Consider the following 20841-nt stretch of genomic DNA (forward strand, 5'->3'; position numbering starts at 1 on the left):
CTTGAGTATACCTGGAATACTGTCCTATGCTTCTTGTTCCTACTTATGTTCCCTTAATCTATTCCCCAACCGGGAACCAAAACAATCTTTACCAAAAAACAAGATGCCCAAGTCCATGCATAAAGCTGGGGCACGGAAAATACCATCCGTGAGGCCCCAGCCTCACCTGTGCCGCCTCACCGTCTCTCAGCTTGCCCTTCTTGCCGTTCTGGAGCTTGTTCTGCCAACATCGCTTCCCTGTATCACAGCCTTTGGCCTAGCTGTTCCCTCGGCCCGCACAGCTCCCTCAGTAACCTTGTCACATTTCAGCCACTTGCCACCTTGCTAGAGTGGCCTTTTCTGATCAACTTATCTAAAGTGCTATCTGCCCTGTCGTCCTCAAATCACATCACCTGCAGCCAAAAAATCTTAATAGGTATGCTTTTCTTTTCTTTATGATATGTATTATATAAGATGATCTAATATAGTTATGCTTAGTGCCTTATAATATGCTTAAATATATGTTTATTTATATATTTACTCATGGCCTTGCTCAACTGTCACCTCCCGGGTAGACTTTTCCCCGACACCCTATCCAACATATCAACTCCCTCCCGCATCGTACGCTGTGCGGTTTTTGGGGGTTTTTGTTGTTGTTGTTTAGGTTTTCCTTAGCCCTTACCACTAACAAGCATTATATCTTATCTTGTCCCAGGCTTCGCCATCACAATGACAACTCTGTATGTTTTGCCGAGGGGTTCATCTGCAGGGCCTAGAACAGGGCCTGGCATAGAGTGGGCTTTCTCTAAGTAATTTGTGACTAGGTAGCCTTCAAAATACCTTCCACGGGAATACAAGATCCACAAGGACAGAGACCTCTAGAGTGTTCATTATGATAATCCCAGGGTCTAAAAAGAGCACGTGGCATCTGGTGGGTGTATGTAATTACAGATGAATGTGGACACGCTTCACAAAACAAAGAGCTGGAAGATGTCAGAGAAGAGTCAGAGAAGAAAGGAGACGAGGGAATGGAGGTAGGTAGGGAGAAGAGAGCTGGTGAGAAAGGAGTCAGCGGAAAGAAACCACAGCGAAAACAAAGTACATTCCACTTTATATTTTCACGTCTTTCCTAAGCACACTTGCAGCCTCTAGTTACAAAACAGGTTCTTAAAGCTCCGAGGAGCCTTCAGTGAGCACTTTGAGGAATGGGGCATGACAGTGACGGGAAATTGAGGACAATAGCATTCTTCTTGATCTTCTTTTGAAAACCAGAGAGAAGTCCGATGGAGGGAGGACAGGAAAATGTTGTTGAATTCACCAGGCCACAATAGCAAGTTAATCGTCTCCTTTACAACAGTATTTTTTGCTTGACTTTACACATATGCATGAGAAATGGATTCTATACATAAGTTACAAGAGAAAAGAGAAGTGCAAAATAGTGGGCAGTGAAAGAATGATGCAGAATACAAACACCAAAAACATTTTCTACAGAGGAGGGTTTTCGAATACCTGTGCCTTTCCGTATCTCGCCCGTGGACTCTGAGGGTATTTGCGAACCAGTTCTTGGAATGCACTCAATGCTTCCTCAATTTTTCCCTGTTAGGAAGAGGCAGTTACGTAAAGACGGCAAGTTCAGATGCATAATGTTATTCAGTATGTGTGTGTGTGTGTGTTTTAAGTAGGCTCCACGCGCAGTGTGGGGCTTGAACTCACGACCCCGAGATCAAGGGTCAGATGCTCTACCGACTGAGTCACCCAATATGGTTTTGTTAATATTCATCTGCTAATGTTGTCAAAACTGCCTGGACTCCATTTTGAGTCTAAAGACAGTTTTACCAAAGATTTTTGAAACATTAACAAGTATGGCAACCGTACAAGTAAAAATGAACATAAATGTACTTTATTTCTTTTAAAAACAGAAACCTGGCAAATGATGTACTATAAGCCTTTGTTTAAAAAGTTGCATCTTCCCTCTAGATGCACAGTTCCTGTGGGCATTAGTTCTTCATTTTCTTTTCAACAGAAGCATAGTTGACACACAGTCTGCCATTGACTTCAGATGTACAACACAGTGATTCAACAACTCTACGTTACGCTACGCTCAGCACAACTGTAGCTACCATCTGTCACCAACCACTACAAAATCCCTGACTATGCTCTTGAAGACCATATTTTGGTTTTAAGTTGGGGGAAGAATACTGCTGGCAGCTGGAATGTCCTGGGGTCTGCAAGGAGAAGTCTGAAGCACCTGTTGGGGTGGGGGTGAAGCCTGCAGGTTGAGAAGGCCACCTGGCATGGTACCTGTCACCCACTGGACATCAGGATTGATTTGGCTCCTCTCCAATCAATTTTGAGGGTTTTGACTGGGAAAACTCACTGACTCTGGGTCATGTGACCCCTCCCCGGAGCGCATGTGGGCCCTTAAGAAGATGGCCCAAGCACCTGTGATAAGTCTCTGACCACCACCACAGGAAAAGGAATAGAGGGTGAGGAACCCTCCCCCCACCACACTCCATCCACGGCCATTCCAGAGGGTAACACACGTCTCCTGGTTTCCAGTGGACGGATGCAGGTCGAGGATGTTGGGAGCCATGGGATAGAGACAGATTTTTTGAGATGAACTTTGGGGGGCACTTCAGCTCCCTATTCACTGGTAAACCCACTCATTCCTCATCTAAACGGAAGCGTGCTGTGGTTTGTATGTTTTGACGTTCACCGAGTGAGTTTTCACACAACAAAGTGTACCTCTCCAACGTGGCTGTGCACAGCAAACGGCACCTCCTACCCCGCTGTTATTTACACCCACTTCGGACAGACTTGACTAGAGAAAGGTCGGGCAGTGTTCATATTAAAGGTACGTAAGATCAGTTCTCTAGGCAGACGTTCTCGAAGAAAGAGGTTTTCACTTCCTCTCATGTGCCCGTAAATGGTGCTGAGGGGCTGGTGGGAAATACATGCACAGTGGAGCGGCTACGAGGGCCGGTTCCGGAGCCAGACCGACTGATGGGAGTCTGCTCTCCACCGCCTGGAAGGCACATGACGTATGGCAAGTTACTTAGGACTCTGCCTCAGGTGCCTGGCCTGTAAAATGGAGACGAGGGTACTCGACTCGGCTGTGGGGGTGCTGTTCGGTTAACTCTCCTAACAGTGACGAAGCTCTGGCAGACACTGCATGGAGCATGTGCTGTGTGGGGGATGTGTGTGCAGCACAAGATACCGGGGCCCAGCCCAGGGAGGCCTCGGACCCGAGAGGCAGGTTCATGCTGACAACGGGGACTTGGCTGTAGAGATCAATCGGGCTGGGACCACAGACTCCACATCACATTTAGTGTCAGAAAAGTCTGTATAGCTTTTTAAAATATGCTGCCCTCTCACGGAATTAATTTCTTTAAAGATTTTATTTCTTAAGAGCAGTTTTAGACTCATGGCACAATTGAGAGAAAGTATAGGTTTCTCATATACCTGCTACCTCCCCCATGATTAACATCCTGCACCACAGTGGTACATTTGTTACAACTGATGAACCTGCCATATCGAAATCGTCCAAAGTCTGTAGTTTACATTAGGGTTCATATTGTATATTCTGTGCGTTTGGACAAATGTATACGGACTGTATCCACCCTTATAGTATCATACAGACGAGTTTCACCACCCTAAAAATCCTCATCCCTCCCCCCACCCACTTTTAAGGGATGAAGGACTCATGTCAAATATCTTTTTCTGTGTGACTTTCTTGTAACTGCCCTGTATTATTATTTATTATTATTATTATTATTATTATTATTATAAGAAGAATAAGAAGAAATAAAAGGAAGGAAGGAAGGAAGGAAGGAAGGAAGGAAGGAAGGAAAGGAGGGAGGGAGGGAGGGAGGGAGGAAGGAAGGAAGGAAGGAAAGGAGGGAGGGAGGGAGGGAGGGAGGGAGGGAGGAAGGAAGGAAGGAAGGAAGGAGGAAGAAAGGGAGGGAGGGGAGGGAGGAAGGGAGGGAGGAAGGAGGAAGGAAGAATGGAGGAAGAAGGGAAGGGAGGAAGGAAGGAAGGAAAGGAGGGAGGGAGGGGGGAAGGAAGGAAGGAGGAAGGAAGGGAAGAAGGAAAGAAGGAAAGGAGGGAGGCAGGGAGAGAAGGAAGGAAGGAGGGAGGAAGGAAGGGGAGGAATAGGAGGTGGAAGATAGAAGAAGAGAGGAAAGGAATCACTGATTCCAAGTAGCTTCAAAATGCAGGCAGGTAAATTCTTAGGTCTGAAGGTTTGGAGCTTGAGGCCCTGCCTTCTGAGTCCTTGGCTCTGGCTTCAGAGCCCTTATCTCTGGCCTCTGGGTCCAAGACTCTGCCCTTGGAGTTATCTTTCTTTTCCACCGAAAGGGTGGTTAGTGTTATTAGCCTGGTTCTTGCCTGTAGAATTTCAGGACTCTGCAGCCTTCTTTCAGTTTGTCCTCTGTCCCTTTCAGGTCGAGGTGGTCCTCCTGGTATAAGATTCTCAAAAACCTTGTGGATCTTTTGTGTATGTCACAGGGATTCACACCATTAGACAAGAGTCACGGCCACAGACCTCTCCAGGATAATCCCATCTCTATTCCTGGCTTCTGCTGGATGGCTGAGTAGATCTAAGAGCCACACATCCACTCTCTTCAGGAAAAGGAGCCCTCGGCCTTCTCTCCAGACTACCCTTTCTTAACAACGAACTTCCTACTTGTAGGATCTTCTGCAATCTGCATAGACTAAGAAATCTCCCCGAACTTTCATGTCCTGGCTCTTTTTTCTCTAATGGTTTCTTCCTTAATTATCACTTTCCTCTCTTATTTTACGAGAAGCAGCAAAAAAAGAAATCAAGCCACATCCTCAACACTTGGCTTGGAAATCTCCTCAGCTAAATATCCAAGGTCATCGCTTACAAGTTTTGCTTTGCCCAGGACAGTAAGATGTAATTCAGTTAACCTTCCTGCTACTCTCTAGCAAGGACTGCCTTTCCTCCAGTTTCAGGGACCTGTTCCTCATTTCCTTCTGGGCTCTGGCCAGAAGTGCCTTTAACATCTCTGTCAACATGCTGTTTGCAACGATAATGTGCATTCTCGAAGATTATCAATAAACCTTTCTCTAAGGTGCTCCTCACTTCCTCTGAGAGCCCTCACCAGAAGCAGCTTTCGCATGCATATTTCTACCAACAGTCTGCTTCAGGCAATCCAGGCTTTTGCTCTCATGCCTCTCAAAATTCTTTCAGCCTCTACTTCTAACCCAATTCTCCAAAGCCACTTTCACATTTTTAAGTATTTGCTACAGGAGCAACCCACTGTCCAGCACCAAAATCTGGATTAGTTCTCTATAGCTGCTGTAACAAATTACCAGAAACTTGATGACTGAAACAACAGAAATTTATTCCTCAGTGCTGTGGGGAACAGAAGTCCAAAATTAGTTGCACTGGGCTGAAATTGAGATGTTGTTAGAGCCACGTTTCCTCCGGAGGCTCTGGAGGAGAATCTGTCCTTTTCCTCCCGACAGCCTTTCTTGACTGTGGATGCATACTCCAGTCTTTACTTCGGTTTTCACATTGTCTTCTCCTTTCTGTCTCCTATGTTGTCTGTATTCAATTTCCCTCTGCCTCTCTCTTATAAAGACACGTGTGGCTGCATTTGGGGCCCAACTGGATAACCCAGAATAATCTCCCCGGTTCAAGATCCTTAACTTACTCATATCTGCAAAGACCCTTTCTGTAAATACAAGATCCAGGGATTAGGACGTGGGTATCTTTTGGGGGGACTATTTTTAGCTTTACCACATGCATTACATAACTCAAGTTGCAAATGTTGAGGCTATTTTTGTGAAAATCATGCTAAATGCACCATTATGCTTTAAAACAGAAATAACAATGGAAATAACAATCTTCGTAACAAATTTGCTAAAGTATTTTGTTCCTTCTAGACACTCCCTTAGTTGGTCATCAAGGTTATAAAAATAATGGAATATTTGGCTTGACCTAGGCATCCTTGCGCTCCCCTTAAGACAGAGACCGTGTTGCTTTGCTAAGGGCTGACAAAGTAAATGTGTTTGCTTTTGGTCTGAAAGAATTTCCCTTCCCCAGAATCTCCTAACGCTATTACGCATTTCTTATTTAAAAACTCAAAAGCAAGATACAATGCTTGTGAAGAACTGCCTAAAAATCATCTCTTTCAACATAGCTTACATTTTCTCCCAGGACCAAAGCCAGTTCATTGGAGAGACACGTACTTGGGCCCCGCTGTGCTGGCATGAGGCCAGTGGGCCATGCTGAAGGACATTAAGACACCCCCCCCCCCCCCACACACACACAGATGTGTTGTAGAATCCGCTGGTGTGATGTTAGGGGGGAAGCTGTGCCATCCATCAGTGCACCCTTTATGAAGATCCACAGCAGAACGTTTCTCTCCGGACTTGGTAGAGGACAGCTACTCTGATGAACACCATTAATCTTACAGGACGATGCTATTCCCCGTGTCTTCTGCCTACAGTGTACTTCATTCATCCCAAGCACCATTTAGAGCCTGGGATGTAAGCTTTCATGTGCTGGCCTTACTTACTCCGGCCTTATTACGTTTTCCATTTTCCCTCTCTTTTTCCACTTAAAATACAGTAACAGTAAGTGACTCCAGCAAATAAAAGAATCTTTCAGTATAGCACTTCACATTCTTTTTTTCTAGGGATAAGGAAGAGTTTCAAGCAATACGTACTTCTGAAAAATAGAGGTATTTTAAGCAATACTTTTGAAAAATAGATGATTGAAATATGATCTGATCTATGCACTTTGGATGGAAAAATAAAGTGACCTCATACTTTCATGTAGCACAGTACTCAAAGCTAGACTGGACCTCCTCCGTCTAGGACATACCTCAGCATGGGCTACTCCAGCACGTCCAGTCGCATCATTTGAAGTATCAGCCATAAAAATAACCTTAAAAAATTACGCTGATAATGCAGCCAATAATATGGATCCCTGCTATTTCAGAAGCAAGAACTGTAGCTATTTCTTCCTCCTTTATTTAGTCTGTTAGAAATTCAGGGTGCTTCTGGAGGAATGAATGATAATTTCTCCAAATAAGCAAGAACCAGAGAATCCCCCATGGACTGTTCCATCACTTTTATGTCCCATCGATGTATCTGCCCCTTGGTAACTGAGCTCTTTACCATTCATTAGAATTACAGAAAAACCCTTCTCTAAAGTTGCTCCTTTGTCCTTTATCCCAAAAGTCACCTGTGAAATAGACACCCCACATTTTCACACCTGGCATTTAGCAAAGAGCAAGTGGAGGATGCCAAAGAAAGTGACAGAAAAAGAAGATTCCCACTTCATTTCTATTAAGAAATGCAAATTTCCTACAAATAGGAGAGGGCTTCCTCTTATAAAAGCCACAGAAGACAGACTCAGAAATCATTCCAGCGGTTAAACTTAAGGGCAGTGAACAACAACCTGGCCGCGATATTCTTTGACGTGACTACATGTTTATCAGCTGCTAAGGAGGGTAAGCCCTCCTTGGCTTGGGAACCTTGTCTAATACTAGTTACAGAAGTCTCCGTGCTTACTGGTATGGTTCCGATAAACATGTGGGAAGCACATTCTTGTCCCACTTCAGTTCCTAACTTGGGTGCTTTTGTCGTTGCTTATTTACTTACAATCCCCCTGTCCTATCTTTGCCGCCAATGTCTACTTGATAAAAAAAAGCATTTACAGGAAAACTAATGATCATTACGCAAAGTCTAATTCATGTACAGAGTAGAGAAAGAGCAATTTCCACGGCAAACAAGTAGATGATTAAGTGAAGGTGTTATTAAATGCATTATTATAAGTGTTTGACATGATAATTAGATGAAGAATGTGACTAAGAGAACAAGTAACTTCAATCTAGTGTCAACTTCTTTTTTTAACCGCAATATCCAGAAACAAATGCAAGTAGTATTTCAAATTAACGGGTAACAACACAAACCCCATAATAGTCTCCCTGAAAACTGCAGGTGCATGGGATTAACCCCAAGGGAGAAGAATGTTAAACCCAGTGTCATTTCACTTAACAGTAACTACCCTAAGAGTACTGGACTAACTTACTTTCTCTTTGCATTGAGATGCTACCCAATCAAAAACTTTTAGAAAGAGTACTTACTATTCTCATTTTTTTAAATAAGGAAACTGAGGCTCAGAATGGCCAAGTGTTCTGTCCAAAGCCACACAACTAGCAAGTGGTGGAGGGAGGCTGACCTCAGGTTAGCCGACCTCAATGTTAGTTCTACTTCTGTTTGGTCATACAGCCATGATTCTTCCTTGTACTTGACTCATTTCACATGGAATGCTGATGCTCTTGGGGAAAAATCCACTCTATTCAAGGGCTGTTTCTATTGTTGTTGTTATTATTATTATTATTATTATTATTATTATTATTTTAACGATGCAAGAGTAATGCCTGAATTTATCTTCATTGCACATTTCTCCACCAGACAAAAACATCAACATACCCTTTTACGAAGTTTTTCTGCAGCGTCAAGTTCAGCTTTAATAGTCTTATCAAATTTATTTAATAGTTTAGGCTTCTTTTTCTTAACTGAAAGAAAAAAGAGGTTTTATTTTGTATTTTTTTTTTTTGTCTAGAAATAATTATTAAGAATAGTGATTTACAAGTAATGAGAAACCTACAGCTGCAGGAGCAAACCCACTCCCGGCTCACCTCTTCCCACCCCCATCCCTAGCACGACACCGTCGGTAGCTGCCAAGGGAGGTACCGCCGCCCTTACTCCGACGGTCACAGGTGTTCCTGGGAGACTGGGTGGGTACTGGCATCCTGAAACTCACGAGGGATACTGGCCTAGTTTCCAGAATAAAAATGGGAGGTGTGAGTTATGAACTCTTATTGTCAACTTTTGGGCTAAGTGCAAAAGACTGCTTAAAATAGCTTTTGAATATTTCTGCAATGTTTACGATCAGATAAAGATAAAAATGGGAAAGTCAGTGGGAAATCTCAAGGGAGCCACCGCTAACAGAATTTCATAGTCTAGTGCTCAAGGTTCTTCCATTGCATCATGGATACCACTCCAGCCATATTCCATACTTCAGCCAAACAGGACCACCCTGTGTTCCCCAAATAAGCTCTGTGCCATTTCGGATACTACTTTCTCTAAGTAAAATGGCCCATTTTTTACCTTTGTCAGTTGAAAACACGCTCATCCTGCAACAATTAGCTCTAAACTACACTCTTCCTAAGGCTTCTCCAGGTGTCACTCACATAAGTGCTCAGTTCTGCCTCCCTCATGTCATTTCCCCTCTGGCTTAGAGTCCACAGCACCCTGCATCTCTCTCTTTCATGGCCCTTCTCCTATACGACTTGTACTATTTTAAGATTTTTTTTTTAAACTTTGTGCCCAGCGTGGAGCCCAATGCGGGGCTTGAACTCACAACCCTGAGATCAAGACAAGGCACCATGTCTTAGATGCAGACTGAATTGATTCATGCTCACTTAGCATAAAGTCACATCCAGCAGGAGGGGGACGAGTCCTGCTGGTGCACACCTGGCAGTGCCTGTGGGGTGGATGGAGGCCTCATGGTCCCTGGAAGCCTACAGCAGACCGTCCTGTGGGCTCAGGAGAGTGACAAGGGCGGGACCTTGAAGGGTAAATGGGATGTTCCAGATAGAGAAGGGGGTTGGTAGTGGGATAGGGGGAGGGGACAGAATGAGGAAATGAGGACAGAAGAGACCTTCTCTAATGTTCTGACACTGAACCTACACATCCAATTGCCTCTCTCCTGTCACAGAGGAGTAGGGGCTCTCCTTTTTAAGATCCCGCCCCTCCGCGCACACACACCTGTCCTCGGCCTTCTGCACCTTCTAGTTGTCTCCTCACTCGCTGGCTCTATTCCAAGCATCTCTTGTCACTTAACAATGCTGAAGTCTTCATCGTCTTAAAGCAAACCAACACGAGCCAGGACAAACGTCGGGCTACCCTCGTCTACTTGCCATCCTTTCTTCCTCACCCCTCACTCATGGCCCCTCAACTCACAGTGCCCTGGTTTCCTCAACCAACACAGGGCAAAAGCAAGTCTTCTGGAAGGAAGGGGAGCTCAGCGGTTAAGAGCCAGAAGGCAGGGGGTCTGAGTCCCAACTCTGTGATTTCCGTGCTCTGTGACCTAAGCCAAGCTGGTAGCAAAGCTTTTCTGGCTCTTACTTCCCTAATCTGTAAAATGGGGATATTGTTTTTGAGAATTAAGTCAAAATTGCACATGAACATACAGCACAGTGCCTGGCATCCACTAAGGTGCTCCAATGCCTACGGCCTTCTCTGCCAATCCTTTTGTTCCTTTTTCTCCTGGCTTCTTTCAGCACCTGGCACGGCTGACTCTTCCCTCCTTCCTGAGACGATCCCTCTCCTTGACTTTGTTCTGTGTTGTCCGCCTTCCTGGTTTTCCTCGTGCTTCTCTGGACTCTGCATTTCCCCCCCAGCTCCTCTCTGGCTCCTGCCCCCTGCTGGTCCCTGGGATGCTGTCTTCAGGGTCAGTCTTCAGCCCTGTACTGGGCTTTCTTTAACAGTTTAATTTCCAAATGGAACTACAAATTAACTAGTTAAGTTTCTTTTTTTTTTTTTTTTGATTTTTTTTCATGTTTATTTATTTATGTTGAGAGAGAGAGTGAGAGAGAGAGCACGAGCAGGGGAAGGGCAGAGAGAGAGAGGGAGAGAGAGAACCCCAAGCAAGCTCCGCACCGTCAGCGCAGAGCCTGACCTGGGGCTCGACCTCATGAACTGCGAGATCACGACCTGAGCTGAAATCAAGAGCCAGACGCTCAGCTGCCTAAGCCACCCAGGTGCCCCTCTTTGGCAGTACAAAAATCACAAATCCACGTGCCTGTGATTTGTGACACTGATGTCTCAAGCTCAGCACATAAGAAATCGAAGGCACCGTTGCTCACTAATCTGTTCTTGTCATGTCTGCTCTCTTTCAGAGGATAGCGCCGTATCCATCTGGTTGTCCAAACCACCAAACCGGCTAGAGATGGCAAATAAAACGGCAAAGGAGGAGCGTGTGGATTTGTCCAAAGAAAGACTGAATGGAATCGCTACTATTTTGTTTTTAGCATTCACTCTGGGCTGGCCTCCACCCTGGGTGCTTTACGTATATCTCCTTTTATCCTCTCGACCTCCCACCCACAGGGAGTTTAACTTCACAGGCATGTCACTGAGGTCCCAAAAGGGTTAGTCCCTTGACGCCTCCCCTCGCTCATCCACATGGGAAGGATGGTTTCCACTCAAATGGTTTCCAAAGGGAAGGACACTTCCTAAAGCCTCTTAGCCTCTTGCCTCTCCCCACAGGGGAGATGGTGTGACTTATCTGCTCACTGGGTTGGGGGATATGACAAACTCGGGTGACTCAGTCCCATCCCTTCTCTTCCTCCCAAGGGCACGTCTGAGGTGACCACGTGGGGGAACCAGGCCTGTTCCCTGCTGCCGGAAGTGGGCAGTTACGTCTGATTCTGGGGTTTATTACTAATAAACCCCTTGTTCCTGCTCATCCTGCCCATCCTTCAATTCAGGCTTCATCAGCAAAAAAGCTGACACTCTGATCATCTTTCCTTTATTTCATTCCTTATGCATTAAAAAAAAATGTTATGCTCTTTTATTTGTTTATTCCATCTTTCTCTTCCCCCTCCCTGAACCCTCAGGACCCCTATTGGTTTTTTTAAATAATTTTTTTAAACATTTATTTTATTTTTGAGAGAGAGAGAGAGAAAGAGAGAGTGTGAGTGGGAGAGGGACAGAGAGAGAGAGAGAGGGAGACACAGAATCTGAAACAGGCTCCAGGCTCCGAGCTGTCAGCCCAGAGCCCGATGCGGGGCTCAAACTCACAAATGGTGAGATCATGACCTGAGCCGAAGTCGGACGCTTCACCGACTGAGCCACGCAGGCTCCCCGTCAGGACCCCTAGTGTTAAAAAATATAAGCGGCTGAAGCAGAGACGGACAAAATAGGGAATAAAGGGCATTTCCAGCTGTGTGTCGCTATACGTTAGCATGTGCGCTAAGGATATGGAAAATAAACTGACGTGTGACCGAGATGAGAATTCACGGTGGTGAGTTACTGTCTTGTCGTCTCAACACTGACTCACGTCTCTCAATTGCTCATTTTGGTTTTGCAGAAGTGTCTGTTGGCAGAATGCCAGTGGGACCAAGAAAGCCCAGGGTGCACCCGACTAGAGTATATTACTGCTGGTGTCACTGGTTTTCCCACCTCTGTCTCCCATTTTATAAAGTTAACACGAGACTTATCTAGAAGAAGAAAAATAAACTACTGCCCGCTCAGGACATCCAACATAATATGCGTGTTAAACAGCTAAGCTGTAAGTATCTCAATGTCAAAATATTTCAATATTATCACAAAAAAATAGACAAAATATTAAAAACCTTAACATATTTCTTTTCACGTATCTTCAAACGTAATAGTTCTTATTTCGCCTCTCTTTGAAATTCAAGTCTCATCCCATCATGGCTATTTTTATTTTTAAATGTATGAGAAGCCTAAGGCGATTTTCCCGACTCTCAAAAACACAGACAGATCTCCTCCTTCTTGTGATGGGGAGGCACAGAGCCAAGCCACAGAAACGACAAGGAGCACTCATGGTCAGTGATGGAACCAGGCTGTCAGGTGCTTTTGGCCTCAATGTTCTCTCATCTACCAATGAGTCACTTGGGCTGGTTGTGCTCAGTTCTCTTTGAACTTGGAAGTCCTGTGCTTTAAAAAAAATTTTTTTTAATGTTTATTTATTTTTGAGACAGAGAGCATGAATGGGGCAGGGTCAGAGAGAGAGGGAGACACAGAATCCGAAGCAGGCTCCAGGCTCCGAGCTATCAGCACAGAGCCCGACGCGGGGCTCGAACTCACAGACCATGAGATCATGACCTGAGCTGAAGTCAGACGCTTAATGAACTGAACCACCCAGATGCCCCGGAAATCCCGTGCTTTTAATTTTCAGTTGATTGAAATCAAGGTAATCTTTCAGAGTAGACCTAGAAGGTACTGGAATGAATTGTTAATTTTGTTGAACACGGATTTAAAAACAAATGGTTTGGAAGGAAGCTATTTATGCTATATTAAACTTTGTGTAAAAATAATCACTGCCATTGCAAGAATTTTATCTTCTTACAAAACCACTAAGAAGGAAAAAAGTGCATTTCAGTTGCATTTTAAATTCTTAGTTCCCCTGCCATGCCATGGCTGAAATGTTAAGAAAAAAGAAGAAAAAAAGAAGAAAAATAAAAGAATAATCAAGAGGATGAAAAAGCCCTCAGATTACATAAAAATTACTGTTGATTCCCTTTTCATTTCTACTTGGTCCACAAATGATGATGTTTTTATATTATGGTGCCTGGGTAGAATTTGACCACCAAGGAAAACAGACACAGAACCTTTGTATTAGATTTGTGTTCTAAAACTACTCCATTAAAACAGAGTGATGGAAATGGCAATGTCTCCACATGGTAGGCAGAAAAGCAACAATTTCCTAGCCAGTCTCCCTGTTTCCAGTCTGTCTCCATGCTCTACACTGTCCCAAGGATATTTCTGTCCATGTCTTCCACTGTTTAAATACACCCATGGATCCTTGAACATACAAAATAAAAAATGAAGTTCCTGAGAATGTCATGTTAGCACTCCTGATCCTGGTTACGTAGCCAAGAGAAATGCAAACATATGTCCACACAAAGCCTTGTATGTGTATGTTCACTGCACCATTGCTCAGAACAGCCGAAGAGTACAGAAAACCAAATGTCCGTCCACCTGGGAGTGGACCATCTGGGGCAGAGTGATACAACGGACTACTGCTCCATACTAAGCCATAATAGGCATAATGCACCTCAAATGGATCACGTTAAGTAAAAGAGGCCAAATTCAAATGGCTACTGGCTGGATGATTCCCTTTATGCAGCATTTTGGAAAAGGGAAAACTGCGAGGAAAGAAAACAGGTAAGTGATTCCAGAGGCTGGGAATGGGTAAAAGGGTTGACTGCAAAGGGTACAAGAGAATTTGGGGGTTACAGCATTGTGTATCTTAACTGTGGTGGATAGACTGTATCTAGACGTCTATACATATGTCAAAACTCATCCCTGCACACTTGGATATATATGGTTTGGACCTAACCACGTGTAAATTATGTCTCAACATGGCCTTCGTGAAAACGTTACAAGGAAGAGACAATCTAAGTGATTCTCAGTAAGGATTCTTACTTTATGTACAACAGTATGAAGAGCATTTGGGCATGGAAATATAATACTTGTAAAAGTAAAAATAAAATTGAATCTGATTTTGAGCCCCCTCCTTGCCATGAATCTATTGGGAGGTAATGCAAACTCAACCACAATTCAGAGGCTTCTCTTTGTAAAAAAAAAAAAAAAAAAAAAAGAAAGAAAGAAAAAGAAAAGGAAAAGGAGAAGGAAAAAAATGCTCCTCCAGACCTAATGAGGCCTTTGGTGACATCTATATATTCTTCCTGTTTAATACCCAGCTACTTTTTTTAATCCTGATTGCTCACCCCTTTCTTAGTGTTCATTCCACCCTCTAAGCATTCCACTCTTTAAAAACAAACAAAACAACATCAAGGAATTTTTGACTACTCTTGAACTACATCAAAATGTAGTTCTTCAGTGTTGGAACACAATGGACAGAGCCCGAGGTCTCTGGGTGGAGACCAACTTTCTTCACTGACTGGTTCATTCTTCCCACTATTTGCTAAAATCCCACTGTGTTCCAAGGACTGTTGCTAGATGCTGGGAATTCAACAGAAATCTTCTCAAGGAGGCCACTGTCGTATTGAGAAGAAGGATGTAAATGGACAATTAACCTTCAGAGGAATGAGTTTAAGGATGGATCGGGAGTGGTGCTAATCTATTTGGGAGGCAAAAGAGAAAGTTTCCTGGGGAAACTTAGAGTTCAAGTATACCCAGGTAGTGGCAGCATTATTCTGGGCAGAGGAAAGAGGATCTGTTTTGTAATTCATTTACAACTGGGGACTTGGACCTTCATCATGAGTTATTTTTTCTTGGAAGCGAAAGGCCAAGCATCTCCTTCTGTTTGGATGGTAGCGTTTGGTACCATCTATGTGAATGCTCTTATTATGGGAAGCTGAAGGCAGAGATATTGTTCAGGAACTCTGGGCACTGACTTGCTCTCTCCCCATATTTGAGGATCTGGCCTTAGTGATGCTAAGCCTGCTTTAAGAACCAGCAGAGGCCCAAAGTGCATGTTTAGGGAGTATAAGTTTTGTTGAGAGAGGATGTACACCCCAACTATAAAATGGCAGTGGGGGGCGCCTGGGTGGCTCAGTCGATTAAGCGTCCGACTTCAGCTCAGGTCATGATCTCACGGTCCGTGAGTTTGAGCCCCGCGTTGGGCTCTGCGCTGACAGCTCGGAGCCTGGAGCCTGCTTTGGATTCTGTCTCTATTTCTCTGCCCCTCCGCAGCTCGTGCTCTGTCTGTGTCTCAAAAATAAAATAAAAACATTAAAAAAATTAAAAAAAAAACGGCACTGGCACAGCAAGAATTGGGCTTTTGAAAATATGCAAGACACGAAGTATACAACCGTAACTCCCTACCCCGACCTGGACAAGGGATTCCAGACGCCATGTGTCTTACTTGCACTGAAGGCCATGGTATCTGCTCCTGCCCTGGGCTTCCATTTTGCTTTTGATACAGTTTTGTACGCTAATTAAGGACCTTCAATTAACTGAACTCTGAGACACAGGGAGAAAAAAAAACGAGGACTTCTCCCGCTAAGTCAAAACCCCCCAAATGCTTCATTTGTTCAAGGGATATAATGTCCATCTTGAGCTATTTCACAGTTGTGTTTCCTTGAACCAAGTTTACTGCCTTTTGCAAACTGTCCCCTGGTTTCTGTTTTCCTCTCCTGTTCTGTACTGTAAAGCGTTTTAGGTGTCCTTCATACAGCCTCTCAAATATGGCATGAACTTCGACACCTCTGTGACTCTTCTCATGGTGTTTTCTTTTTCTGGAAAATACTTCCCTCTATTTCTACCAAGGAATACTCTGCACTTCAACCTTTAAGACCTAGCTTAAATGCCATTCCTCTATTTAGTCATCTAAGACTTCATCATGCAAAAAAAAAAAAAAAATCCTTCTCTTCTGGGCTCTTATAGCATTTTGTTTCTAGAAATAGTAAACTTTTCAGGCTGTGTTTGGTTGGCTGTATATTTAGCTTGTGCACGCTCACCCCCTCTCTCTTCCTACCAAGACTCCCCAACCCTTGCTGGATTGTTAATTCGTGTGAGAAAAGAACTTACTTGCAACTTATTTCCAGCATTTAGCCCATGGCTTGTCCTACAGAGAAAGTCCTTGACAAATGTTTCCAGACATATGTAAGCATGAATGAATCAAGACATTCTGGAAGGGGGTAGGACAATGTCAGTCTGTAACTTAGGCATATCAACTATTAAAAAAAAAAAAATCAGCAAACCATAAGCAACCAAGAAGAGAATGAACTGAGAGTAGCTTGCTTTAAAAAAGAAGGTCTAATCCAAAAAGCATCAATGGACAATAGTGGAGGGGACAGAGGAAAAAGATAAGACAAAGAAAAAGGTATACGCAAGCCAATCCTCCCTGAAAAAGTATAGAGAACACTGATACTTAATTCCCATGTCTCATTCCATCCTTATTTTTCACTATATTCAGCAATTTAGAACACAAATGGCAGAATACTAGCACAACTGCAGGGGCCAAGGGCAGGCTGCCCCAAGATGGGCCACTTTGGCATGAAGACTTTTTCAAATAAAAAGCCATCAAGCCCAGAAGATTCAGGAAAAGCTCTGTACCTCCCTGACAGCTGCTGTAAAGAATTTGGTTAGAGGACCTGCTCCAGGAAGAGAGCTACCCCCATAGATAACTAACTACGTCATGATATGAAGTAGGCAAGTAGACAGGGAGGAACCTAGCAAGGCCTGTTTGATCCAAGTTCTGTATGTCCCATTGTTTCAAATGGCAAACATTTGTTTACCGAACATTTACTCTTTTTCATCTTCTCCTGAATTGCATTCCTTCCCTTGGAAGTCCCAGATCCCTACCCGTTTCTCCTTAGTTCAAAATGACCTACTGACTGTCCACAATTTCCATGTCTGTATGGATTCACCATTGGTACAAAATTAAATTTGATTTTCTCCTGTTAATCTGCCTCATGCCAAATTTGATTCTTATTCTGGCTAGAAGGACCTTGAAGGACAGAGAAAATTCTTCCAACCCAACTAATCAGTAAGTTCTTAGACTGCAAAATTCAGCTAATTTTAGTAGAATATAAGTTCACAAGGCATCTTGTTTTTATGTTCTGAGTCATTGTGTAATGCCTTATAAAATTGTTTGCTGATAATAGTTGACATTTACTGAGCACTTACTCTGCTTGACATATGTGACTCACCCAGGCTGTGCAAACTGTAAACAGCAGAAGCCAAGGTTGGATCTTGGGGTTATCTTGGCTGCAATGTCTATGCTTTTGACCATTGTGCTGTATCTCTAGCATCTGGCCCAAAAGTTAAGAAACTAGGGTGTTTCTAAGGGTTTTGAGAGTGATGACAGAGTAGAATTAAATATTAGTGTAAGTATCATATTGTTGTCAGACAGGAAGAATTCCTGTTCCTTTCAAAGTCCTTCTAGTTGGATGAAGAATCAAATGGCATGACACAGATTAACAGGAGAAAATCAAATTTAATTTCACACGTACAAGGCTTCTACACAGATACGGAAATTCCAAAGACAGTGAGGCAAAATGAGATATATATGTCATCCTGAACTAAGAAGAAGTGGGTAGAAAGAAGTCTGAGACTTCACAGGATGGAATGCAGTTCACAAGGCAATCATGAGAAGAGCAAATATTTGGTCATTAGATGTTTGACCTGCCATACGGATGGGTCACTCAGATCAAGTTTACCTCTGGTAATAACTCTTATTCTGAGAAAGACCCCCAATTTAGATTCTTCTATGTAGTTAAAAGCAGAAGTATGTCTTGAGTTCATAAGATCTAAACTGTCTTCGGTGCAAAATAATCTTCATGCAAAAGTGGCCCACTTTGGGGCAGCTTGCTCTTGGCCCCTACATTGTAAAAAGGAATAAGTTGACCTTTGTACTACCTGTCTTGAAGGATAAAGGTAAATAACCACAGTAATTTTCCTTTTGTGTCTCGAAGATCCAGGGTTTATACATTATGCACAGACACCATGGCTTGGTAGGGTAATCACAGTGTATAGAGTCTGGGGGCCAGAGTTTGAGCCTCAATTTTGCCTTTCTTCAGTGACTTGCTTAATTTTGCTTCCATGAAATTGGGATAATATCTAAACCTCATCTACCAAACATAAAGGAGCATAAAACATCAATATCAATGTTACTCATGACTCCCATCTATAAGAATACCTTATTTTCATGTATCTTAAAATTCTGTTCTTTAATTATATGGGATATTTGTATGGATATATCTTTGTAGGGGCCAAGGGAAGGCCACTCCAAGATGGGCCACTTTGGCAAGATTATTTTGAGTTAAAAGGAATCAAAACCTAGCAGATTCAGGAAAAGGACTTTACCCCTCCCTCAACTGCCCAAATTTACATTGAAAAGGAAAGCCTGAGTCAGCAAGAGAGCTATTAAGAGATTCCTTTTTACCTAAGAAAGCTATTTGCATAAAAGGGCAGCCTTTGCTTCTCAAACATCTCCTCTTACCTTCTGACAAATGGCCTTCCTCCTCTTTGTATCCCCAGACCTCTACCTTGGGGGGGTTATTAGCTCCTTAGCTCCGAATGTCATGTAAGCCTCATGTTGCCAGACTGTCCTTGGGAGTTTTATGTCTGTGTATGCCCTGCATGTGCAACACTAAATGATATTTCCCCCTGTTAATCTTGTCTCACATCAATTTAATTCTTAGTCTAACTGGAAGAACTTTGGAGAGAGGAAAATTTGCTCATCCCCAACACCTTATTAGCAAATGGTTTTAGGAATTATTTTTATTCATTTATTTGTTTTTAAGATACCAGATTTGCTCTAGAGTCTGAAAGGGCGGGCCTACGCGGGCCGACTCCATCTTGTTCTGTGTCCTTCACCTTGACCACGCCTCCTCCCCTTGAGTAACCTCCCGCTCACCAGCCTAACAGGACTCGGACCCTTCCCCAGCCAATCTGCTGAGGCCACAGCCATTACCTCACCAACTGCCCCTAGGCCCCAGTAAAACCTTTGTTCTTTTGAAACTCGCTCTCTCTCTGGTATCTCACCTCTGCTTCGGTGCAGGTAGGGGATTGAGCTCGAGCTTGCTCGAATAAAGGCTCTTTTGCTTTTACATCGGACTCGGCTCCCTGGCGGTATTCGGGGATCACGAATTCTGGGCATAACAGAGTCAACCATTTCCCTGACAGATTTTGGGCATCTAATAACTTTGCCACACTATATCTGTATCCAGTTTGCATTTTCTGAGTCAACAAAGGACTAAGGACCTATGGGGACACACTATACTTCCCTCGTTCCCTGGACCCTGCCATGCGTCTCCAAGCAGAATCACACAAAATATGAAAAGACTGCTTTTTGTAATAGGTATCCAAAGGTGGAATATGATGAGAAATAATCTAAAAAGCAAAAATATTTTAAGGGACGGAAGAGTAAGACTAAAATAAGACATTGAAGGAAACATGCTCTCTCTCTGGAAAGCAGCCTGAAGCTAAAATAATCATGTAATACACTATTGCAATATTATTCATGTTAATTAACAGTTAACCTAAGGCATATTTTAATCTTCCTGTATTAGAATTGGAAGTTAATTTTTCTTTTCTTTTTTTTTAAGCTTATTTATTTTAAGAGAGAGACAGCGGGGAAGGGGCAGAGATAGAGGGAAAGAGAGAATCCCAAGCAGGTACTGTGCTCACAAAATGGAGCCTGACACGGGGCTCGATCCCACAAACCATGGGACCATGATCTGGGCCAAAATCAAGAGTCAGATGCTTAACCGACTGAGCCACCCAAGTGCCCCAGTTTGCTTTTCTTTTCAAAATCAATGCTAGATTTCAATGTAAGAAAAAAAGTCTCTAAATTTGTTTGACATTATGGCAAATCTACAGATTAAGGCAAATGATGAAAAAGAAGGAAACAATAGAGCAAAATATTCAAGACTTGGAAGAATCCAGTACTAAGATTTTTGATGGGATTCCTTCTGCTGGGTATAGGGAAAGCAAGCCCGCATTTGCTCATGTACCAGTGTTCCTCCAAGGCTCAGGCAGGGGAGGACGACAGGGGCACACAGTTCTTTCTCTTTCTTTTAGAAGTGTGAATTGAGCAAGATATTTTAGGGGAGCAAATTTTGCCACCCCACCTCCCCCACCCCCTGATATGCCTCTTTGGCATGTTGTTTATTTTAAGCTGGTTATTTTTAAGAAAGTGTAGACACAAGAGAAGCTCCAAGAATTGAGTAGAAGTTACCCTTTTGTAAGAGACATTCACATTTTAAGGGAGATAGCCATTTTGAAGGGTGTCTCCCTCTCTGTCTTTAAGGGTATCCTTCCCTACCAGGAAGGAGGGATGACTCAATGTACAGAAACTCTTACCAATGGAGAAAGCCCAAAACTTAAGTCTGCATAACAACCTGATACTCATTTATCGGGTTTTCCTGCTAAACTCCCATGACTGACTCCCCAGCCCCACCACCTTTCACCTTTAGCTGCAGATGGTATTTAAAGTGATGGCTTCAGTCATTTTGGAGAGTTACTCAGTTTTCCAGGGTGTAACCCATGGATACAGAAAGTACACGTTACTAAACTTTTTTTCTGTTAGTCTCTCCTATGCCCATTTAATTATTAGACCACACAAAGAACCTAAAAGGGAAGAAGGGAAAACTTTTC

At 43.3% G+C, this 20841-nt stretch overlaps 1 protein-coding gene across 4 annotated transcripts in view; it reads right to left on the bottom strand.

Moving 5' to 3' along the window:
• ASPH (aspartate beta-hydroxylase) overlaps positions 1-20841 on the bottom strand; it is a 232648-nt gene that overhangs the window by 76030 nt on the left and 135777 nt on the right. For all 4 annotated transcript variants that reach the window (XM_047841783.1, XM_047841784.1, XM_047841782.1 and 1 more), the window contains 2 exons: positions 8449-8534; positions 1489-1575 (listed from right to left, as the gene is read on the bottom strand). In XM_047841783.1, the coding sequence (XP_047697739.1) occupies positions 1489-1575; positions 8449-8534 (173 nt within the window). The remainder of the gene's footprint in view (positions 1-1488; positions 1576-8448; positions 8535-20841) is intronic.

The sequence above is a fragment of the Prionailurus viverrinus genome, chromosome F2, assembly GCF_022837055.1.
Source record: "Prionailurus viverrinus isolate Anna chromosome F2, UM_Priviv_1.0, whole genome shotgun sequence".
Classification (NCBI taxonomy): Eukaryota; Metazoa; Chordata; class Mammalia; order Carnivora; family Felidae; genus Prionailurus; species Prionailurus viverrinus.